Source organism: Cryptomeria japonica, chromosome 4, assembly GCF_030272615.1.
Source record: "Cryptomeria japonica chromosome 4, Sugi_1.0, whole genome shotgun sequence".
Classification (NCBI taxonomy): domain Eukaryota; kingdom Viridiplantae; phylum Streptophyta; class Pinopsida; order Cupressales; family Cupressaceae; genus Cryptomeria; species Cryptomeria japonica.
In genome coordinates, this window is record NC_081408.1 from 314,970,146 (window position 1) to 314,996,139 (window position 25,994).

General features: G+C 32.9%; 1 protein-coding gene across 1 annotated transcript; it reads right to left on the bottom strand.

Moving 5' to 3' along the window:
- Nucleotides 1–8,506: 8,506 nt before the first annotated feature.
- On the bottom strand, nucleotides 8,507–17,738 carry LOC131043527 (flavonoid 3'-monooxygenase CYP75B137). The gene is made up of 3 exons (XM_057976741.2): nucleotides 17,381–17,738; nucleotides 10,551–11,416; nucleotides 8,507–9,139 (listed from the first exon to the last, which is right to left on the bottom strand). Exons 1-3 carry the CDS (start codon nucleotides 17,736–17,738, stop codon nucleotides 8,507–8,509), a joined length of 1,857 nt encoding a protein of 618 aa, XP_057832724.2.
- Between the last annotated feature and the right edge of the window lie 8,256 nt (nucleotides 17,739–25,994).

Here is a 25,994-nt window from a genome sequence, read left to right on the forward strand (position 1 = left end):
ACCTTGTTTTTCTCTAAGTTTTAACTCCATGTGAGCAGCAGTCCGTACACCTGCTGTACTTGGCTATACTATTCTTACATTTTCAAGTTCTCTTATGCTTCCTGAAGCTTTTCCCTTTAGTGGCATCAAATTTCATTAAGTTTTGAATTCTAAGCAAAATTAATTGGTTTTTACAGTTTCATTGCCTTGTCTAGGAATTTGGCAAGGATGCTTGACCAACTTGGCTTCTTGAAGCCCTAAATGTTCATGGATTCCCAAGAACTAGTTGGTCAACTTGTAAGATATGTAAATACATATTTTTATTTCAAAAATGCAGGTGCAAGAAATTTTGTGGCCATGGAGCCCTAGGCAAGTGTGCTAGTTGGCTAGGGTCTTTGAAGAAGTTTGATGCTTTGCTCTTCTATAGCAAATACATTCATGAGGTGGACAGACCTATCTTATTGTTCAAGTTGTATGTGAAAGCAAAGAGGCTTTCTAAGCCATGATAAAGATGGTTTCATTTTTCAGTTTGTGAAAATTGTGTAAAAAAACAGTGAGTCACTGTTTTGGTGTTGGTTTCCACTCATTTGCTTACTCTCCACCATATATTGGTGTTTGTAAAACCTTGTATCTCCTTTTATTTGTTTGCAAACAAGAACAAGGAGTGGTTTTTGACCCTGACCATGGGTTTTGAGTTTTCCAAGATAAGTTAATGATCCTTTAGGCAAAGTTGTAATGCCCAACTTGCTATAACAGTCAATTATGACTGATTTTTTGCATTTTTGTTGAGTTGTTTATGCAATATTTCTCTTCCAAATAGCAGGTATGAAGGTCAAAAAACATTCAAAGACAAAGAATTGACCAAAAGCACCATACAGACCTTTGAAAAAGAGTTTTGATAGTGGTAAATGTAGGTTAAAATGAAAATGCAATGAAAGAGGCAAAGTATAGTGATAACAAGTTTTGATAGTGAATGATTCATTGGTTTGTAATTGCCTAATGTTTTTTTGTGTAGGGCTAATGTTGTTCTCCTTTGTCGCTAATGTTAGACATGTTTACATGTATTGAATTTAATTGGTACTCATGCATTGATGTGTTTGTGGAAAGCAAGAAAGGGAAAAGTTGTAAATGTTGCACACTCCTTATGAGCATCTTTTGTAAAACCTTGTTCTCTAACCTTTGAAGGTGTAAAACTACTTTATTTTGGCCTAATTAGTATGTGGCATGGTATAACTAAGGTTGCATGATTCACATTGAAGGTTTCTAGCTTGTAAGTTGATTCTTGCCATCAAAACCCTAGCAAACCCTTCTTTTTGCACCCATTTTTGGGACAGTCATGGAGGAGGCCTAATGGACCCTAAGACTTAGAAAATCCTCAAGAACTTCCAAAAGGGTATCAAAATATAAGGTTCTTATTGTTTGGAAGTCCATCGTTGGAGCAGGATGAGAACAAAACCCCAAAAAGAGGGCTAATTCCTTGTAGCCCATTTTAGGCCTAAAATATGCTTTTTTGTCAAATCAGGTACACAAAGGAAGGTTGTAAAGCATAAAACCCATCAACTCAAGTTGAAACAGGTTGATCTTGCATGCATTTAACACATTTGGTGAGATAGACTCCATAAGTCAGTTTGTAGCACTTGTGAAGGATTACTACACTCCAAACCATAGAAGACCAAAGACACCCATGGGGGTAGAACTTGACACAAACTTGTAATTCACCAAGAGGAGACCTTGTGCAGTCAGAGAATAGGTCAGGGATAGAGGAAATTAATTCCAATTGAGGGAGTAAGGTGTTAGACTACAAAGCCTAAAACAATGGAGTTGAAGCCCTTGAGCAACCAGGGAGTGTTTGACTTAGGGAGGTGGATCAAGGAGAGTTGCTAGGTTGCCTATAAGCTTTTATGCACTCTGATTTTGGTGACTACACCTTGAAACTAGCAAAGGACTTATCACTTAGTAAAAATACAAGCCTATTAGGCAACCCCCTTTCCCTACCTCCCTATCATAGAAGCTCTCCCAAGATGTTGAGGTTATGAAATGCAACCATGAACAAAGAATTGAAAAGGTGGAACAGTCTATGGTGGAGATAAACACCTCAAGAACCTATTCGCTATAATCAAGGAGGCCATGCATAATAGTATGGAGGGGCTTGAAAAGATCAATGTCATGGTTGCGGAGTACAAATCCATTCATAGTGAACTTGTGAAATATATTGGAGGTGAAAACATTGCTGCTGGAGGCAACAAAACCATAGGCCCTAGTTCCAGGACCACAAGTAGGAGCAACAATAAGGGCATCTCTAGATTCATTATGGAAGAAGCAGAGGAAATCAATAAGATTACCATCTAGAAGAACAAGGAGATGGAACACTCTCTTATTTGAGTTCTTTTTTTTTGTTTTCTGTGTCTCTTTTGCTTTCGTGTCTATTATGGGTGCTCCCCCATTTTGTTGTTGGTTTCTATTTGTTTGGCTGATGGCCAACTTTTGTAAAACTTTTGGTTTTGGGTCCGTGTAAAACCTGTTTATCTTTATCAAAAAATAAGAATGACTTAAAAATTAAATAGATATAGATTTTTTTTAATCATTTTATTTAATTAGATAGATTTTACAACAATATTTGTGCATGTTACCCAATCAATAGTATCTTTAGTTGTTATTTCTTATATATTGAACTCTATTGCTATTTTGATATACAAACAACAAAATATTCTTAATTTAGAAATACTTTATCCTTTTATAAAGGTTTTTAAGTTAAATGAATGTTTAGATAATTTCTTAAGACTAAATTAATAGATAATGAATTCATTGAAATAGATGATGAATGGCTTTTTATTAACATCAAAAGTTGATATATTTGAACCAGTTTAAGGAGTCTATCACTGGTCAATCAATTTTATTTTATTGTTATTTGGTTTCAATAGTCCCTATTGATAGTTTTATATTTGCTTATAGATGTTGTTAAGATATAGCCCTCATGAATCTAAGTAATGGTAAATCGGTTATTATCTGGAGAGTGATATATTAACAGAGCATACAGTTTGGAAATTAAACATAAACAAACTAATTGTTATGAATGGTTGCCTCCGTAGAGACATGTCCATACGTGGCAATTGCCACGTATGGACATGTCCCTACGTAGGCAACCTTTCCTCTTGTATTTAAACCGGATTCAATGATGGAGATGATCAATAACTCATGGCAATTAGTCTTCCAGAATCACTGTCATTATTCTTCAATCCATATTTAACAACATGGCATCAGAGCTAGCATATTAAGAGAATAAATTAGACAGCCATATTACTCATAAAAATTTATCGGAAGTAAATAACAAATCAATGCAAAGGCTATATACGCAGAGGATATATCCGACTAAGAAAATATTCAAAATGTCAAGTAATATGAGAGTGGAAGATAGACTCGAAGGAGCCTCCAACTTCATTTCCTGGAAGATACGAATCATTGCCATTCTTGAAGAACTAGAATTAGAGTCTTACATAGAAGAAAATCTAGACATGCCAAATGATGAACCAGAGAAATCTACTTGGAAAAGATGAAATAATAAAGCAAAGACAATAATTATTGACTCAGTCAAAGATCATATTCTTCCATCTATAGCTAGACTGCCTAAAGCATATGAAGTATTTAAAACCATTAAAAATACATATGAAGTTAACAATGTGAGAAAAATGTTAACCTTGAAACAACAACTTTTAAACATAAAGATGAATAAAGATGATACAATATCTACATACTTTTCAAGGATATCTGAAGTAAAAGACCAATTACAAACTATTGGAAATGAGGTAGATGATCAAGAAATCTCTCTCATAGCCCTAAGAGGATTACCAATTTCATGGGAATCCTACATTCAATGTATTAGCAAAACACCCACCTTACCCAAATTTGAACAACTTAAGAATGAGTGCATTCAAGAGGAATCTTGACTAATCTCAAGAGGATTAGGGACAAATAAAGAAGGAGAAATCCAAGCACTTAATACAAATACCTTCAACAAAAAGAAAAAGTTCTCCAAATAGAAGAGAGGAAATAAAAACCATCAGAAAAGAGATATATCTAAAATTTAGTGTTACAAATGCGACAAATATGGGCACACTCACAGGAATTGTCTAGAAAGGAAGAAAACACAAGCTAGTCTAGTTGAAGTCAAAGGAGAAAACTCACTTTTCTTCTTAGCCCTATCAAGTGAAATAAATACAAATAGAAACACTTGGATCGTAGACAGTGGAGCATCAAGGCATATAACTGGATTCAGAAATCAATTTGAAACACTTAACGGGCACTCAAGTGAAGAGGTTACCATTGGAGATAACTCCACATATCCTGTGAAAGGAATTGGGACCTGTACTATCAAACTAAGAAATGGAGTATCTCTACAATTAAAGGATGTTCTATTTGTACCTAGAATAAAAAGAAATCTAGTCTCAATCTCAGGCCTAGCTGATCAAGGATGTCGGGTTACCTTCAATGAAGATAAAGTTCTACTCTGGCCTAAAAATACAAATATCAAAAATGCCATAATAGTAGGTTCAAGAGATGGTAGCCTATACAAACTATGTAGTGATCAAAAGGAAGCACTAAATCTTGAAGTTTCAAATAATAATGAATTATGGCACAAAAGATTAGGACACCTAAGATATAGTGCTCTATCCAACATAAAGAAGATTACTTCAGGATTGCCCCAACTAAAATCTAAACACATAGGCATTTGCAAAGGATGTGCCTTGGGAAAGAATGTGAAAGTTTCTTTTCCCTCAAGCAAGCACAAATCAAAAGTTATTTTAGAACTAATTCACTTAGACCTATGCCGTCCCATGTCAACACCATCCCTAACTGGATCCTTATACTACATAATCTTTGTTGACGATTACTCTCGAAAAACATGGATATATTTTCTAAAGTGCAAAGACTCAAATGAAGTACTATCTAAGTTCAAAGAATTCAAGGCACTAGTAGAAAACCAGTCAAGGAAGAAAATTAAGGTGTTAAGATCCGACAATGGGGGAGAATATACATCTGACAACTTCAAAGACTTTTGTAATTCTGTTGGGATTAAGAGGGAGTATACTATACCATATAATCCACAACAGAATGGAGTAGCAGAAAGAAAGAACAGAACCATAATTGAAGCAGCAAAAGCCATGATGCATGACCAAAACTTACACACTTCATTCTGAGCAGAAGCTTCAAATACAACAATCTACATTCAAAACAGATGTCCGCACTCAGTTCTAGAAAACATAACTCCTGAAGAAGCTTTTACAAGGAACAAACCAGACTTAAGTCATTTAAGGATATTTGGCTGTCCCGTATATATACATGTTCCTAAAGAAAAGAGGACAAAACTAGAACCATCCAGAAAAAGAGGTATCTTCATTGGCTATAGTGAAAATACTAAAGGATATCACATTTACATTCCAGGGAAAAAATCTGTTGATATAAGTAGAGATGTAAAGTTTGAAGAAAACACTACACTCAAAGAACCTGAGGATGATAACATTACTAAAGAAGAAGAAGATCACATAACTAAGATTGAGAGGGAGAATATCATAGAAAATTCCAAACCTTCAGACACTGAGAGGGAGGACATCATAAGAGCTTTTGAACCTCTTGTTGATGAAAATATTGAAACACTCAATAACAAGAAAATACCTCTATGGGCAAGGAAAATGATTGAAGAGAATAATGTAGAACCAAATGAAATTTCCAAAGAAAATAAGAGAACAAGAACTCTAAAATGTTATGCTGCACTTCTAACTGAACTCACAAATTCTGAACCAAGAAATGTCAGAGAAGCCTTATCAAAACAGGCTTGGAAAGATGCTATGGTTGAAGAATATCAATCTATACTAAAGAATGATGTTTGGGCCTAGACCAAAAGACAAATCAGTTGTCTCATCCAAGTGGTTATTCAAGATCAAATATGCATCTGATGGCAGCATTGAAAAACATAAAGCTCGCTTTGTGGCCAGGGGTTTCTCTTAGAAAGCAGGAATTGATTATGAAGAGACATTTGCCCTAGTTGCCCGATATACATCAGTAAGAACAATCATTGCAATTGCAGCATCCAAAGGATGGAAAATTCACCAAATGGATGTAAAGACTGCCTTCCTAAATGGTTCAATTGAAGAAGAAGTATATATAGAACAACCAGAAGGATTCACTATATGTGATAAAAATTGCTATATTTGTAAACTAAAGAAAGCTCTCTATGGGTTAAAACAAGCACCTAGGGCCTAGTATGCAAGGATATACAACTATCTCTCCAAACTAGGGTACTCCAAGAACCTAGTAGATCCCAACATCTACTTCAAGGCTTCAAATGGAAATATGATTATATTGGTCCTTTACATGGATGATCTTTTTATAACAAGAGAGGATAATCTCATTGAGAAATGTAAGCAAGATCTGGCAGCAAAATTCGATATGAAGGGTCTAGGGCTTCTACATTATTTTCTAGGATTAGAAGTATGGCAGAAGAAAAACTACATCTTCCTAAATCAAGGAAAGTACACCACAGATATTCTAACTAGATTTGGGATGATGGAGTGTAAGCCATTAGCTACACCAATGGAAACTAATTTGCACAAGCTGAAAATTGAGGCAGAAGATTCAGAACCTACAGATCCCACACTCTACAGACAAATCGTCAGTTCACTCATGTATTTGGTAAATACTCATCCTGATATCTGCTATGCTACAAATGTATTAAGTCACTTCATGTGTGAACCTAAGAAGATACATCTAATGGCTACTAGACACATTCTAAGATATTTACGAGGCACAATCGGACTTGGCTTAAAGTATGAAAATGTTGAGATTCAACTTGAAGGATATTTTGATTCTGATTGGGCTAGAATTACCACTGACCGTAAAAGTACTACAGGGTGTTGCTTCAGTCTTGGTTTTGCTATGATATCTTGGTTCAGTAGAAAATAGTCAGCAGTTGCACAAAGCTCCACCGAAGTAGAATATATGGCAGCCTCCATGGAAGCTCGTGAAGCGGTATGGCTAAGAAAGTTATTATTTGGATTATTTGGAAAAACTCTAAATTCAACAATAATTCACTGTGATAATTAGAGTTGTATCAAGCTCTCAGTAAATCTAGTTTTTCACAATCAATCCAAACATATTGAGATCCCTTATCACTACATAAGAGATATGGTAGATCGAAACGTCATAAAACTAGTGTACATTAGTACTGAAGAACAAAATGTTGATATCTTCACCAAGCCACTTGCAAGATTGGAGATAGAATACTTCAGAAGTAAACTTGGTATGACTAGATTATAATTGAGATTATTGGGATGAAATTCCTACCATGTGTAATTTGTTCATGAATAAATAAATAAAATGTATATTGCAATATTCTAACTGCGTTCAAGAAGATGACGATCTTCTTATGTTTAAGGTTACTATTTCAAGGTGTAGATCTTGACAATAGTTGACCAAGTGTCAAGATTGACTACATTAATTTGTTGTCCCAGACTGTGCCAGATATCTTGATCCTAAAGTATGTGATCATCTCATGAGTGAACTCTTAAGTGATTGTCCCGGACTGAGCTGGATATCATGATATTGAGTTTATTGTCATGACAAGACTATATGAAATGTTGTCCCGAATTGTGTCGGAAGTCATGACAGAATATGCTTCCAAGAAAATTACTTAGATCCACTCCTGCTAAGAGGGAGTGTTAAGATATAGCCCTCATGAATCTAAGTAATGGTAAATCGGTTATAATCTGGAGAGTGATATATTAACAGAGCATACAGTTTGGAAATTAAACATAAACAAACTAATTGTTATGAATGGTTGCCTCCGTAGGGACATGTCCATACGTGGCAACTGCCACGTATGGACATGTCCCTACGTAGGTAACCTTTCCTCTTGTATTTAAACCGGATTCAATGATGGAGACGATCAATAACTCATGGCAATCAGTCTTCCAGAATCACTGTCATTATTCTTCGATCCATATTTAACAACAGATGTAAGTCGAAATTTTCTTAATTGACTTTTTTAAAGGATAACAAAATAATGGGAGGCAATGCTTAAAGTCATAAATTTTTTAATTCTATTTTAAGACAAATAATTATTTAACTGGAACCAGAAATAAATTGACAAATATTAATTATTAAAAATGAAAATTCTAAAATTCTGATCCTACTTATTTTAAAAATCAAACTAACATACAAGACTGTATAATTTTCAAATAGTCAATAATCAACTTCGACACACAATATATAGAGATAGATAAAATCAACTTATACTAGTAGTCTTGTTATATACAAGACCTATTTGTGAAACAGGTGTGAATATATAGATTACATATTTTTTTTTTTATGTTCTCAAGCTAATTCTAAAATCAGCACGCAATACAGACTGAGAGATTAGGAAGTCACACATCCTAAGAAAGAAAACGAGGGGGCTTATATAAAGAAGGGCTTAAACAAGAAACTCTCATAATATTATGGACAGGTGAAATACTATTTGTGGATTAATATGAACTTAAGGGTTATAAATTTTGATAGGCAGACGAGGAGTAGCTAAGAGGAGGAGAGGAACTTTCCTGTGAATCGTCAATTCATACTTCTCAGACATGTCCAAATCTTGGGGTTGTTGGCCAGAGGGAAGAGACCAATCAAATGCATGGACAAAGCTTGCAAGTGCAAATTGTATCATACGAAGCCCTAGATCATAGCCCGGGCACATTCTTCGCCCTGCACCGAATGGTAATATGCGAAAGTCTCTTCCATGGAGTTTAACAGGATTGTCAACGAAGCGATTTGGATCAAATTCTAACGGCCTGTCCCACGCATTTGGATCTCTTGCTACAGCCCACACATTCACCATTACGCGTGAGTTGGGAGGAATGAAATAACCCATTACTTTGCTTGAACATTTTGGAGATGCGTGAGGAAGCAATAGTGGCGTTGGAGGATGCAGTCGAAGAGTTTCAGTCACAACCGCTTCTAAGTATTTTAGCTGAGGAAGATGAGATTCTCTTACTATCTCTTCCATTCCCACACATGCATCCACTTCGTCTCTGACTTTCTTCATGAGATGGGGATGGCGGATCAGTTCTGCCATCGCCCATTCTACTGTGCGGGTAGCAGTGTCTGTTCCTGCCGAAATCATGCTCTGCATTGATCACAATAAACAGTACAGTTCTTAACATATATAGTCTTAGAAATTAAGAATGATGAACAACTTTATGAGACAAAGGATCAGAATACTATCTTTGATAGAAAAAATTAAAGCCAATACATACATAGTTTAAAAAATATATAAAATGTTAGCAATCTTTCAAAAAAAATTTACTAAATATTAATTTGTATGGGCAGGTCTTTCTTTTGAAAAAAACTTAGTGATGATTGTTTATTTTGATGGATCTTGGAAAATAATAGAAATACATAATCATTTCATTTAAAAAAAATATTTTTTTATGAAAAGGTAATATTAGTGTTTGTAGTGAAATCATTATTTATGTAATTATGTATATTTATTCTTAAACTCATTCATATTCATATTTATTGGATTTGACAAGCTATTATTTAAAATTTAGAATAAGTTGTTTAAATCAAATCTGATTTCAAATGAATCATTTGAGGAAATTAAAATATATAATATAGTATTTAAACTCAACCTTATGTAACATTGATCTCTTTCATTTACGGTTATTTAAATTTCCTCGTTAGTAATGATATTAGATTTCCACAATCCATAGTTTTAATGATACTATTTCTAGATTACACAATGTATTAGAGTTTTTATATCAAGCTTTTGGATCACACTCCATGATCCATGATCCATGATCATGATAGTAGAGACCTAAGAGTCCTAAAATGACAATTAGTTGCAAACTAAACCCAAATGAAAAAGAAGAGAGGAGAGGGGAGGTGACACAAGGTTAAAAAAAAAGGGGTACGAAAAGTAAATGAAAAGAATGAAAGGAGGAGGGGAAAAGGAGTGGGGATTAATTACTACAAATGAATACAAGATTAAACTATCTTAAGTACGGGGTTAATTACTACGTACGAATACATGATTGCAATATCTTATAGATACAAAACTTTCTAAGATATTTAATAATAGCAATTATATCTAAAAATAGATACATATGTACAAAACAAGTATAAAAATAATTAATAAGAATCTACATTTATAATTTTTAAATCAAATATCAATGAAAATAATTAAAATAAAAAAGATACTAACAATACCAAAAAGATTAACTAGAAAGATATAAATTATGATATATCCTAACAACACTCAAAATAATATTAAAGTAATAATAATAATAATACGATATGTAAATGAACACTGCAATATATAGTAATAATACTTAAAAGTATTAACACTTAATACTATTTGTTATCGGGAACTAGAATTATTGACATCTAATATTTAATAATTTACCAATCACTCCACGAACCTAAGCTTAAATAATATGAATGAAAGACGAGTAGAATTTGCATTTTCTACGATGGAATCAAAAAACATAGATCAAGTAGCCTGATATCACAGTAAACTAATAGGTTAACGTGCGTACTAGTAAAATGCCTTTGATATTAGTCTCAGATAGTTCTGCTCCCTCTTCAGAAGACTTAGATTTGAGCTCATAGAGAATTTGCAAAAAGTCCTTGCTGCCATTATCATCTCTGGACAGAAGCAGACGCTTCTGTTGTTCTTCCATCTTCCTCACAAGAAACTCATCAAGTCGCTTCTGCAACCTCTTGGTTTGATCAAGAGAACCACCCAACCAAATCCAATCTAAGAAACTAACGTAATCCCCAATCCTAAAACGACCACCCTCAGCTAAAAACTCCTCCATTAATTCTCTGAAATGTTGGGCCTCTGCATTATTGTCATCAAAAAATCTCAACCTCAGCGTCATTTGCCCAATAACATTAGAAGTAAAAACATTAACGAAATCTCCCACATTTACAGCACTGGTTCGCCTTTTAAAGATGAAAGCGAGGACCAGGGTCATTTCTTCCTCTCGGAACTGCTGCCACTTTTGCATACATTTGGGGGTCAAAAGGTGGAAAATACAGATTTTTCGTAGCACAGGCCACTGGGGAGATGTGGCCACATCATTTCTATTGTATAATAGAATATCTGCAACCGCTCCCATGTTTTCTGGTCTGTTAGAGAAATCTGAATCAAAAGTCTTGAGAATGGCAACTGCAGCCTCCTGAGAGGAAGCTATAAGGGCTGGGGTGGTGCCCAATTTGAGATACATGAGGCTGCCATAGCGCTTAGAAAGAGCGTGAAGAGACTGGTGGGGATTCGAACCGAGGTCCAGCAGGCTACCTAAAATAGGCAACCCTCGTGGCCCTGGCGGCAGCTTTGCCTTTTCTCCATTCAGTAAATAAACGCAAGCTACCACGGCTATGACTGCTAGAGTTAGAGAAACTGAGAATAGGGAGGAAAATGGAAGAAACTTGGAAAAATCCATATTGGGATCTGGGTGTTCTCTGGGATCTTACTGCTTGTAGTACTGGTAATGCTGGGTATATATAGGAAAATATGGTCAATCTTTAGACCAGAAGCTCCACTTGAATAAGAACGTTTGATTTGCGACTAACGTTTGTCAACAAATGCAGCTCTTCCTAGACAGTTTTAACAATTCAAAACTCTTTATTTTGTTATTTCTGTACTTGGTCATTCCCAAGCTTCCGATGTCAAATCACATATGGATGAATTTGTGATCAGTTTCCTCCATATCAGTTTAACAGTTTTACAGTCAATGGTAATCCATTTACGTATAAAAATTTGCTTCTGAGTTTTCAACTATTTGATAATTACAAATAGACTTCAATTAATTAATGTCAATATTAGTTGGTTTCACTTGTGTTTATATTCATTTTGATATATTTGCAGGCTTCTACCCTTATCCCTATCATTTTCTCTTTTCGTCAATAAATCTACATGAGACTTTTGTATCATACGATTACTTATAGAATACTTAATTTTCAATTTAATTTTATTAGGATTGAACGACATTTATGAAGTTTAGATATCTATTTTCTTTCATCAATAAATATATTCTTTTGTAATTAGTTAACAATTGTATCATTAGAAGGACTATTTTTATTGTGATCTTATGTTAAACATGGTATATACGACTTTATGTATTATTAGACTTTTAATGCTTCGAACAAAAATACATTTTATAAAAAAATAGGTTCTTGAACTTTGAAGAGATCTATCTAACTTGAAAAAATAGTACCTAACAAATACAGATATTTGTCTACAATCAATCAACCACTATTTGAATGGAAAGATATTTTTAGAAGTTTATAGAGATTTTTTTTATCGTATTTAAGAAAATAGTACCAAACAAATAAAGAATAATAGTATATCACTCTATTATTCCATTGTTACATCACTGTATTCGCATAAGAATAATAGTATATTAGTCTATATATTACTATTGACCAAACCATCAAACAAATTGACTATTATTTCCTTAATTGAACTTAGTTTTTATGGATATTCTACATTTCATCGACATAAAATTCATGAAATGTTATCTTTTTTGTTAGAGTGATCCCACGATAATGTGTCCCTATTGTGGGAAAGGACAAAAAATGAGCCCAAGGTGCTAAAAATTATGAAACACAATTGAATGAGCATATAAATTCAAATGAAGGAGCTCCATTCAAAGGTGATGTCATCCTTGTTAAAATTTTAAATTTTCCTTAATCATAGTTAGGATATTTGTCATGTAAGAGACATCTCTCCATACATGCTTTCTGTTAAAGGATCTTTAGACCCATTTATTTGAATATACATAAATCAATTTTCTATCTTGAATTTTAACAATGACATTTCCAAATAGTTGTAGCTATCAATATTTCCCGAAGAATTATTTTTTATGAAGGATTCTGAATATTCCACCAAACCCAAAATCATACCAATGAAAGAATAAGATCAAACTTAAAAAAGGAAAATTAAGTTTGATTATGATGAAGAAACTTTTAATAATCCTTGAATTCTTCAAGAGAAAAGAAACTCAATTATTGATATTTATGTTATGATCCATTTTAGAAACCAATTAGAAAACACCTAGCCATTATATTTTATTCCTTAGGAATATGGACAAAAGTTATAGAATCAATGTTAAAAGTAACTAAGAAGATCGTTAATAAATTTGAAATATTTAACATTCATGAAGGTGTGAGAACATTCCATTTACTCAACAAAGAAACCAAAATCATAGAGTATATCTCACAAATAATTTTCTTCCAACTTAATTTAAAAGATTTTTTCAATGCTCTATAAATAGATAGGGCATCCATTTTATTAATAGTATGATAACCCTTAGAAAAGGTGAAAAATAAATGAACCATCCCATAGTAGTCATGACCAAGTTTCCCAATACCTATAACACTTGTGTTAACTTACGAGGATCCATCTATATTAAGTTTTAAAAGACTTGGAGGAAAACGAGTCCACTTATCTATAATTAGTTCTAATACTTTGTTTCTTTCAAAACACTCAACAAAGTAGCATAACAAACTAACTTGACTAGAAAAACCATATTAATTATACTTATTTCCAATGTTTTGTATCTTACAAAATGATGTGGGAGTTTCTCCATAGCGAAAAAATCATACCATGGATATGGCATAACCATTATTGAATATTGACACTAATTTTCCAAACACTACAACCTCATAGTTAAGTACTTACATTGACCCAAACTCCTCCATACTATACATGTCCACCAAGTTTAATGGTGTAGCATAAAATCTCCTTGATTTAACTACATATTTTTATGAAGACAACCGAAAGGAAATATTTAATTTTGAACATGTTGGAGTTGTAGTGTTTTCAACATGCCATATCTAGAATGACCACTTGTAGATGCAACTGCCTAGCAATATTTTCCAACTGAACAAGAAGCGTCCTATATTCTTCATGTTCCTGCTATAGTCTGAAAGATAGAAAAGATTCAATTGAACAAGAAACATCTTATATTCTTCATGTTTCTCTTGTAGCTTGAAAGATAGAAAAGAAGTGTAAGGATATAACATAACTAATCAAATGGTGTTGCTCATATATGCAAGACTCGTCAAAATGGCAAGTCACAAAGGGCCTTGAGTAACCCATCAACTTAGTTACAAATGAGTTCCTACAAGTCAGGGACTACAACTTTGTCGGTACTTGCTCAGTGTGTGCCCACAACTCAACCCACAAACTATACAACAAGTTTTTATCAAGGTTTTAATTTAAGTATATTTTTAAACTTGTCAAGTTTTCCTAACATTTTGCCAACATTTGAATTTAAATATATTTTTAAACTTGTCGAGTTGTGCTGAGTTTTTTGCAAGTCACCAAGTCCAAGTCAAAATTGGGTCTGCCAAATTTTGTTGAGGCATAAGGTAATACTATCATGTTGATAATTCTACAACAAATCCACCACTATGACTAAATATATGATTGTTTTGAGAATAACAAAATATTCCTTTTGTTGTTGAAAAATTCAAAGATTAGTTTAAAGTTGTATTTATTACCCAGAAAGTTGAACTCCACACGGTGAGAAATCTACATTAACGAAGAGCTCAATTTGGTTTAGGTTTACCTATGTGACTTTGTGATGTCCCCATGGTTTCTGCATCATGTCAACAAATCATCTCACCTTTGTGAAATCTCTGGAGAGATAAAAACGAGGTAATAAATTAAAGAAACATACATTAAGAAGTTAGTTGTATTGCTAATGATTTTGAAATATATATATATATATATATATGCTTAGCATCGAGAAGACAAACAAATATAAACAGTTCTCTCGTCGATTAATGCTAAGTATCGATGAACAGACTTGTTCAAACAATCTAATCGGTAGTCATAAACCTGTCCAAAATGGATAATAACAACGATACAACCCTCTAAACTGAATTGACAGATATCACCGACACATAACATGGCAGAGGCTATATCGATTTGTGAAATGTGACTAAGATATTGTCCTAACACATATCGATTCACAAATGGTGACTTCATAATATAGTAGCAAACCGATTCATATTTTGGTCAAAGCATTAAAGACATACATAGAAGACAACGGTTCATTATATTCATAAAGCAACACTTATAATGGCAATGAATATAGTTAAAAAAGAAAACACGAAAGAAAATTAATTAAAGCTACCTTAAAGAAGTGCGATTTGTTTGGGATTAATGAGCTTTGTTAAGAGTTGTGAGTAAAGTATGAAGGCTGGCGATGGAGAAAAAAGTTGGGAATGGTTATTAAAACGCTATGACCATTATTAAGGGATCTATCTCTTCAAAGAGACATGAAGATATATATATAAGATAATTGTAGTGTGTGTTGTGTGGAGTTAGGGGTGTATGGAATAGTATGAAGATTTATATTGAAGGAAAGAAGATGAATTTGATTATATATATCTAGAAATGAAGGATAAGTATTAAGAGGATTGATAGATCTATAAATAATTTTGGAATAGACATATGAGATATAAGTAAGTTGTCTTTTTAAGGATCGAACAAGCTAATACAATAATTTTTGAAGAGTAGATGTGTGTATAGGAAATACAAATATGTGAGTGAAGTGTGTTGAATAAGAAATAATATCGTCATATACCAACATTAAATAGTTGTAAAGAAGACCATATAAGAAATAGAAGTGAACTATATATGAAGAATATATATATGTTCAAGGAAATATTTATAATAAAGAAATCATGAAAGGCAGATTTGAGTAAAAGAATGTATATGGGATGAAAGAAGATTTTGAGCAAAAATCAAAGGGAAATATATGAGCTAAATTAGAGAGGAAGTATGAGTGGACTTTTGAAGCATTTATAGAGGATTTATAAAGAAGAATGCATGTAGATTGGAGAATAGCAGAATTCATCATTACATAAGTCCCATTGTCAAATTAGAGAAAGCCATCAAGATAAGTTCTATTCTCCAGACTAATCTTAGAATTTTAACTTAAATTTTGAAACGAAATGTCTTTAGATTTAATGAAATTATATATTACAATTCTCATTTTGAGTTGGAATTGGATTAAGGAACAAGCAAGTTTTGAAGGGACCCGAAATGCTTTAACATATCACATTACAAAAAGCTACTTAAAAATATAAACATGTAACAGGACAACATCCAAAATATAGCAAAGTACCAAAAAAAATCCAAGAACCACAAAAAAGATAGCAAATAGGAAAGACTAGTTCAAATTTTTTAGGGCCTCAACTGCCTCAACTTCTAGCCATGTCATGTTGAGGGCAATCTTCTGCAATTCTTGTATTTCTTGATTAGGGGAATTCTTCTTCAAATTGCCTTTGGTTGTTTTAGAAGGTCCAAAGGTGTCATCTTGCTTCTTCTCAATGTTTTCAACATCAATTGTGGTTGCTTCCTGATGTAGGCATTCCAACTTTCGAACCATAGTATTGATACAAGTTCAACAAAAAAATTTAGTACAATTTTGTGGCTATATGTCACCAAGAAGATGAGGTTTTCATTGAATTTCCACAATTTAATTTCCACTTGTTTGAGTCTACCACCATACTCTTTTTTCAATTTCTCATCCAAGAATGTGATTCTGGTGTCATAGTCTTTCTTGAGATTATCTCCTATGCTCACATTTTTCTGCATGGAATCAACAATTTCTCCCCTTTGATCAACACTCCATTGTTTTGTTCCCTGTTTATCTTGTTTACTGGTCATTGCCCAAAGTTTTACATTGATTTCCTTGATTTCATGGAAGATCCACTTAAACATTTTAAAATTGTCCACAACAAAGTCTTGAGCAATGGCCAGGACATCATTAGGGTTTTCTCTATCCATCCCAAGGAGGGGGGAGTTAACATTGAGGTCATTAGGGAAGAAGGGTATATCATTACTCTTTGAGATAGGTTCTGACTTATCTAGCATATAATTATGTGAAGGCAAAGAATCAAAAATAGAAATAAAAATAGGGGACGCTCTCCTTCTTTTTTCCTTTTGGCCTTGCATAGGGATGGAATCTGACTCAAAATTGGTATCATCCAGCTCAATATTCCAATCATCCTCATTAGAGGGAAGTCTTATAGATTCATCATTGCCAGTCTAAGAGGAAGGGACATGCATTATGGTGGACTGAGAAGGAAGAGCCTTGACATACTCATTAATCAAACACAACAAACCCCAATGAAGAACAAGGTTTTTCTTATTCTTCCTATTTTTTTTATACGGGTTTTGATAGATGAAAGAGGAAAGAGAGGAAACGAGATCTTCACCTTGTTCCTAAAGTGATTTAATAGGATAAAATGATGCCCATAAGCCCTAATTGAGTATATCTAGCATCTAGGGTAATATACTTAATGAGAACAAAATGCAAACAGTGCTAGATAGTTTTGATTTTACCCATGTTATAGCTTCTCTTGTCCAGTTTGGCCAATTTCTTCCTTCCCTTCTCATCCTTGGGGAATTCCTGAACCACAACATCATGCATTTTCCTGTCTCTATAAAAATTTGCCCCTTCCATGGACAAGCCGATAACCTCTATGATTAATTTTTCATCAATCTCTATGATTTTTCCGCGTAACTGAATCTTCACATCCTTCAAACCCTTAGCAAAGTTTTTGGTGACACTTGCATCAGCCCCATGCAGCGTTTCGATGAAAGGGGTAATGGCCCCATGATCCAAATTTCGCCAAATGGTTTTATTCTTTTTCACCTCTTCATAGTCCAATAGTTCCACTTTTGTCCTCTTGCCTCCCATGATCACAAAAATGGCAAAAAAGTGCAGCCACAGAAAACTCCATAAAAAGATAGAATCCACCAAGAAAAGCATGCAAAAAATTGGGGAGGAGCAATAAATCAAAGCTCTGATTAACAAAATCCTGGTCCATCATATCAAAAAGTTACATCAACAATCATTAAAAAGAGTTGGCTTGTCTATCTTGGGACAAGTCATTTGAAATCAAGGCCTTTACATGAGTCGAGATACTATCCCCAAGGCTCCAATACTTTTCATAATTGTTTCTAACTCCCATAATGGAAACATAATCAGGTGGACCATTTGCTTCACAATAGGCTTTGGTGATTTCAAGTTTTTGAAAAGACCTTATAATTTCCAAGCATTTCTCAATCCAAGTTTTAATAGTCAAGGAAGGTTTTTTTTGACCCTTTAGGCATTGAATAATATTAGTAGAGTCCCCTTCAAGCCATACTAAGTTGGCGTTGATGCTCTTAGCCAACTTCAATCCATGGTAGGCCATTGCGGCTTAATCAAGGTGGTTATTTTGAGATCCCAAGGGGAGTTTCACCATTGAAATAAGCCTTCCATTGGGTACCTGCAAGATTTTGAGTCTAGTTTTTGGTCAAAAAGTGGAAGTTTTTTCCCTATTTTTTAGAATTTGTCTTGTTTGACCTAAATATTTGAAGCACTTAAAGAATGAATCTTGGAAAATGTTAGGAATAGAAAATGTAGTACTCAAAGTCTAGTTAACAAATATGTAATTTTTTAATACCTAGATCTTAAAAATTAGGTTTAAATAGACATTACTAAAACCTATAGTTTAAAAGTCACTTTTTTCATGACCATACCATGCCCGTGTACAACAAGCATAATTTGACCTAAATGAAAGTATTGATCTGAATCCTTTTGGGAAAATATTTGTAACTTACTCACCTTTGATGAGAATATTTTTAATTTTTATTTTTGCATAGTTTTTGTTTTGTTAACTTTTTATCGGGCATAATTGTTGTTTTGAAAAACGCTCATGTACAACAAGCATAATTTGACCTAAACTTACCATTCTTTTATTTTCTTTTTTTAAAAAGTGTATAGAATTGTCTCTAGTTTGATACCATTATTTTTTTTTCAAAAAACTTAAAGAAAAAAAAGTTATTAAAAAACTAAGAAACCTTGTTCTTTCAATTTTATGGACCTCTTTCACTAGAAACTAGTTTAAAAATTAAAAAATTGATCCAATTTTTTTTTAAATTACATATTTAGGATGAACTTAAGAATCATGAGAATAATGCAAAGGCTAGAATGGTAATTATAAGTTGCTTGAGGGATGGATTATTTGGTAAGGTTAGTAGATTGAAGGAAGCAAAAGAAGTCTTGAATAAGTTAAGTCAAGCATATGAAGGAGATCCTAGGACAAATCAAGATAACCTAATGAATCTAAAATAGAAATATGAATGTCTAAAGATTGACAATGATGAAGGTGATGAACATTACATAAATATAGTAAATGAGATTATGAATGTTATCAGAGGTGTTGGTGGAAAGATAAAAGAAAGTGATATTGTGAGAAAGATCTTGTTTACTCTACATAAACCCTACAAGCCTAGGAAGTTTGATATTGAATATAATATCATGATTTAGATAAGTATAAACTTGATCAACTCCTTGGAATATTATCTTCCTTTGAAATATCAGAGATGGAAGATATCAAAAGGCATAGAAAAGAGGTTGCATTCAATGTTTCAAAGATAGCTAAAGATGAACCAAAAGAAAGTTAGAATATGGAGTAGCTCAAATCAAAATTTGTGAGAAGACTGAAGAGAGGAACTAGAAAATACAAAGATAAGATTCCCATGAAATACTTTAATTGTGGAATAATTGGTCATTATGCTTCTAAATACATGTATAAGAAAGATTAATAAAGATTTAATAATGATGAGAAAAAGAGTAGATACAAAAGATACAATTCAGAAAAAAGGACAAATGGTAGAGATAAAGGAAAAGGGAGTCTATGTTCTATGGAGAAACATTCTGATATTATTGTGAAAAATGATAAAGATAAAGGAAAGGTGTTGAAAATTTTGATAATATTGTGAAGATCAGTACCACTAAGGCAGTAAGAGATTTACCAAGAATGATCAAACCTACTGATGCTATGTGCAAGGAGTGTCAACTAAGAAAATAGAGGAAGAGGAGATTCAAGAAGAAGGAATATTCTACTACTAAAACTATGGAGTTTACTCACATAGATCCTTGCGGACCTACAAAGTTAAAAGTACTCAACAAAGAAAGGTACTCTATGTTACTTATTGATAATTACTCTAGGATGACACAAGTTACATACTTGAATGAAAACTCTCAAGCTTTTGACAAATTTAAAGTGTTTAAGTCAATTGTTGAAAATCATTAGATACCAAACTTAAGTGTTTAAGCTTTGATATAGGAGGAGTTTTTAATTCAAATCAATTTTAAGGGTTTTGTGAAAAAGATGGATGTAGAAGGCATTTTTCTGGCCGAAGAACCCCTTATCAAAATGATGTTGTAGAAAGAAAGAATAGGACTATTATTGAGATGGGTAGAATTATGTTGAAAGATGCTAACTTGGCTAATATATATTGGAAAGAAGTTGTGCATATTGTTTCCTATATTCTTAACATGGTAAAAATAAGAGTAAATCATACTAAGACACCCTATAAAATTTGGAATGGAAGACCTCCTACCATGAAATATTTTAGAATTTTTAGAAGTGTTACATTAGGAATGATGAGGATAATCTAGGAAATTTTGATAGTAGAGAAAATGAAAGGATATATTTGGGACATGTTACAAATAGCAAGGCCTACCAGTGTCACAATAAGAGACTAAACAAGATAGTAAAAAGTACAAATGTAAAATTTTGTAAAGAATGAGGTCAGACTACCTCTGAACCTGATCTAGACTTAATTTGAGACTATTCTAGTACTTGTAGAAGAGAAGATTGATTCAGAAGATAAAAATGGAAAAGAGACAAATGAAGAAGAAGAAGAATCTGAGAAAGTTTCAAAGACTCCAATGGAATCTATGCAAAGGAATAATTCAAATATAGATAAAAACAAAGGTGTTCATATAAGAGGAAAAGTTGTGCAAGCCAATTAGCAAGCTAATTATTATTTTCTATACCTAATTGAACCAAAATCTTATGATGATGCTAGTAGAGAAGAAATTTGAATAAAGGTAATGGAAGAAGAACTAAATCAAATTTAGAAAAATCAAACATGGGAACTAGTACCTAGACCAATGGACAAAAATGCAATAGAAAGTAAGCAGGTGTTATGGAACAAGCTCAATGAACAAGGACAAGTCACAAGGAACAAGGTAAGATTGGTATGTAAAGGCTATTCACAAGTTAAAGGTATTGATTTTGGGGAAATTTTTGCTCCAATAGGTAGGATGGAAGCTATAAGAATGTTTCTTATTTTTTATGCTTATAATAAGTTTAAGTTATATCAAATGGATATTAAGTCAATTTTTCAAAATGGAGAACATAAAGAAGAGGTATATGTTGAACAATCAGATGGATTCAAATTGTTAGAAGATCTAGATATGCTTTGTATATTGAAGAAGTATTTATATGGACTCAAACATGCACCTAGGGCTTGGTATGCTAGATTCCAGATAGATATCTGTTATAAGAAAAAATCAGAAAAGGTACTATTGACAACAATCTTTACTTTAAATTTGAACGTAACAAGCTACTAATTGTTGTTGTTTATTTTGATGATATTATATTTGGAGGAAATGATTTTTGTAAGGAGTTTGCAGAAATTTATGTCGAAGGAATTTGAAATTTCAATGATTGGTGAGTTGTCATTCTTTATTTTACAAGTTATGTAGTTAAAAGATGAAATTTTTATTTCTCAAACCAAATATGTCAAAAAAATGCTAAAGAAGTTTGAAATGGAGAATTTTAAACTAGTTGTAACTCCTTTGGTTGTTGGTTTAAAGTTGAGGAAAGATGATAAGTCTTCAAAATTTGATCATAAGAATTATAGATCCATCAACAGGGTGAGCTGACTAGCATAGCACAACTTGTTAGATTGTTCAACTCTTCCGTTTTAAGAGAGTGGAACTAGCATAATACAACTTGGTAGACTATTTTGACTCTCCCTCTTTGCATGAATCACACAGCATAATACAAATTTTTGTCCTATAAGTATTCATGTTCTCATAGATCACCTAGCATGACATATTTTGCTAGCCTATAGATTCCACAACCTCTCTTTCTCTTCTTCTCATGGATCACCTAGAATAATGTAGCTTGCTAGCTTGCGGCATCTATGTCCTCTCTTTTCTCCTCCCCATGAACCCATAAATTTTCTATTTGTGGATTGAATGGTTCATCGTTTGATGCATGCTCTTTATCTTTTTATGTGATTTCTTATGTTCTTGTGGTAGCATTCTGAGAAGGATATTAGTGGATGAGACATTTGATTATCAACACCTCTTCAACTAGTTAACTTGGAGCCTTTTTATTTTTAGTACTAACCTATTGTGGTCTGTGTCTTGTTTCTTTGTCTTTTTTGTTTCCTTTTCTATCTCCATCTTGTTTTATGTGTCCTTTCATGTGATTTTCTGAGTTAAGATCTTAAGATTGGGGGTTTAGTTCCTCAAAATTAGCAATGTCTTATCTCCTTATGATCTCTCTCCTAGTTTCTCATCTTCCTCATCTTTCTACTTTACCACAAGTATTTTTATAGACTCATACTCCCATTGAATAGGGGGTTGTAGCATTGTAAATTGTAACTGACCCAATTTACACCTCATGTTTGTGCTCCTATTTTAGCATGTTCCATTTTCATCTCCTTTGACCCTTTTTGGCTCCATTTTACTCCAACTCAGATGTCACCTATTGACACCACTAGGTGGGCCCTATCCTAGAGGCTTTCCTCCCCTATTTAATGATTAGTTGGTCTTGATTTCGGGGGACCAAAGAATGAACCACCTTGGTCTTGGACTAGGGCACCCCAAAGCACCTTGGTCCCCCTTAATGTGGACCCAATTTGAAATGGCGCAAATACTCCCCCTCCTTCATAGATATTGGTCCCTATGCCAACACTTGAACATTAGAAGCTAGTCTAAATAGTAGTTTACCTAGGGGACCCTATATAAAGACATCCTATCAATTCATTTTGACATCACTTAGATACCCTATCATTTGTGGATCCATGAAGCATCCATTATCAAACATTTTTAGAGATCCAAGGCTAAATTTTTATCCTTCAAGAATTGTGGATAAAAGTTGCATCAATATTCATGCAAGAATGTGTCTGTGATTAGGTTTTTTCATGTTCATGTGTTTGTCATACCATTACATTCACCATTTTCTAAATTACATTCAAAGAGCATTGCATTATCATCAACAAATGCAGATCGAAGTTATATCTCCTTAGCATTTACTTTAGTATTTATATTATTCAATTCAAGGTTAGTTCTTAAACAAAAGGCTCAAGAGTTGTACTCTTGGATTGTGATAGAGTTGACAATGACAAACACGTTTAGCTTTCAATGGAGTAAAATTTGGTGGACTAGGGTGAATCTGTATTACTTGGTCTTGAAAAATTAGGATAAACTTCTATGAATTGGCTCTAAATGTCTTATTTTGTCTAGATCCCAGTTTGTGACTCCATGTGATATTTTTAGCAATCTATTTTTAACATTTTACTTCAATCATTCCTTGTTTGACCCTAACTTTGCAATTATCTTCCAATTTCACCTAAAAAGAAGGGGGAAAACCCTAACTAGTGAATCTAATCACAATTTCAGCCCTCTCTTTATTTGGATTGTGGCTAGATCTATTAGGTTCACCCCTCTTTCAATGTAATGCAAATTTTTTCTTGTTAGTGGTTTTATTATCTTAACTGAAATCCTAAGTCCAAAATTCCACCAATACAATATCTCCAAAAGTAAAACACAATCTTATTTTATTTATCCAAAGCCTACAATTTCAATCAAAACCTCCTTCTCCTATTTCTCCTTATGAATTGCAGTAAATTTCATAGAAAACTTAATACTTTGCAAACAACCTATTTCTGATGCACCTTACTTGATCAAGAGATTTGTAAGAGACATTTATTAGAGTCTTCTATTTGGTATAATCTCATGTAACATCAAACGAAATGTTTCTTTTTTTCTCTCCATCACATACTTTCAAAATGGATACTATTTAGAGGAAATTTTATATAGGTTGTGGACATCACATTAGTTTTATCATTAACTCTTATTGAACATAAGATATTATTTATTAGCTTAAAATAATTGATTACAATTGAATGTATAAAATTATCATCCAAATTTGTAATTTACTTGTGAATCAACTTATAAAAGACCTCTATATTATCTATAAAATAATGATTTAAGGATTCAATCATAGACAACATCACCATTTTTCTTCCATTAACTAAAATGCTAGCTTTTCTTTTTACAACCCTAAACTTCACCAATCAAATGAAAAAAACAATTTATAGACACTTATCTATCACATAGGAGCCAATGTTGGTTGCATGATTTCACTCTACTATGTTGAAATTTGACCAATCAAATGGAAAAACAACTTACAGGCACTCATCTATCACATAGGAGCCAATGTTGGTTGCATGATTTCACTCTACTATGTCAAAATTTGCATTATTACCCATATCTTTGATACATTTAATTCATCCTTCAACATATGTAATGCATCTTTTAACACCTCTTATTTATTTCTCTTCACATATCCTCCTTCTCTATACACTTTATTGCATCATTGACTATGATTTATTTGACACCTTTGATACCTAGATATATGAATCTTCATATTTTTCTGATGCTCGTTTGAAATATTTGACTCCAAGCACACATGAAAGAGTATATTATGCTTTGATAAAAACACTTACTTAATTTTGTAGATCACTATTAGAAATGTAGAGGCCTTCACGACTTAATAAAGAGCAAAAATTTAGATTTTTTTAGCCAAGCAAGCTTGGTTTGTGGGTTCTCCAAATTCAACATCCTTCCATTTGCCTCTAATCTTCACAACGTCAATTTCATGTATTTACTACAATAAACTAATCACCTTCCATTTTCTTCAAAGATACAAATATTAGTAGTGCTCTGATACCAAATGAAGGAGAGATTAGATTGGAACCCAAAACAAAATAGTGAATTTTTGATGATTAAATTGGATGATTTGCAAATATTTTATACAACAACCAAATGGTTCATAACCGCACCATATTAAATAATGTATTATAATGAATTTTATGCCAACATTCATCTCACCATTTCTAATTAATTTTGTTTTCAAAATTCATTCTACTTAATTTTTTATTATTTTAAGATAATAAATAAAATCTTATGTTCAGATTGGTTGCTCAAATTGTCTCCATGCTTTTTATATTTCTAAACATATTAATTGTATTTAATAAAAGGAAAATTAGGCATATTATTAAATTCTAGAGTCATTAAATATTTAGATGGTCTGAGGAAAAAAGTGGGTGCTTGTATAGCACATGGGCTTATAGTAAGGTGTGTAGCATCTTGCATGTTGGCTCGTGCCCTATCTAAATTTCCTCATTTTTAACCCCATCTTTGTTATTTTCCAACTGTTCACAAAGTTATCTATCTCATATACATCCCTTATTATTCCTCCATGCAACTGCTTGTTATTGTTCAATAGCTATCAAGTTGAAACATATAGGAAGAAGACTAGAAAAGGTAATTGAGTTTAGCTTCAAACCAGTTAGCTACATTTGTTTGAAAAACCTTTAGAGATTTCAAATTTCTGACTCCATGCATATTCAAGAATTACTGCTTTCCATAAAACAATATTTGTTTCCATCATTTCTGAAATAACTCCACTGCCTATCAACATGTGGGATGTGGATGGAGTAACAAGTAAAGAAATAATAGACCATAAACAAATATATATTGAGACAAGTATCAAATCTGTTACAACAAAGTTATCTTTATTGATCACATAACACATACAATGATTGAGGATCCCTACAAAGTCCTCTTAATATGGATTACGCACACCATTATAATGCAAGGCAACTTTATTTATAATTGTAGTGATGCAGTTTTCATACTTACAGTGTATGTAACTGAGGAGATAAAGATTAGATAATCTTGTAGCATTATCTTCTAACAAAAATAATGATAATATCTGCAATAAATAATGATAATCTGATTTGGTGATGGAGAGGCAGCTTGTGGGAGGTGGTGCACCAAGTTGGTGAACATAGTCGGTCTCCAACATAGTCA

Coding starts and splice junctions, on each gene's coding strand:
- LOC131043527 (XM_057976741.2), bottom strand. CDS start 17,738: ATGGGAGGCAAGAGGACAAAAGTGGAACTATTGGACTATGAAGAGGTG. Junction 11,417..17,380: donor CAAGAGAAGCTATAACATGG/GTAAAATCAAAA, acceptor CCCTATTCTCAG/TTTCTCTAACTCTAGCAGTC. Junction 9,140..10,550: donor ATATCAAAGGCATTTTACTA/GTACGCACGTTA, acceptor TGATCAATGCAG/AGCATGATTTCGGCAGGAAC.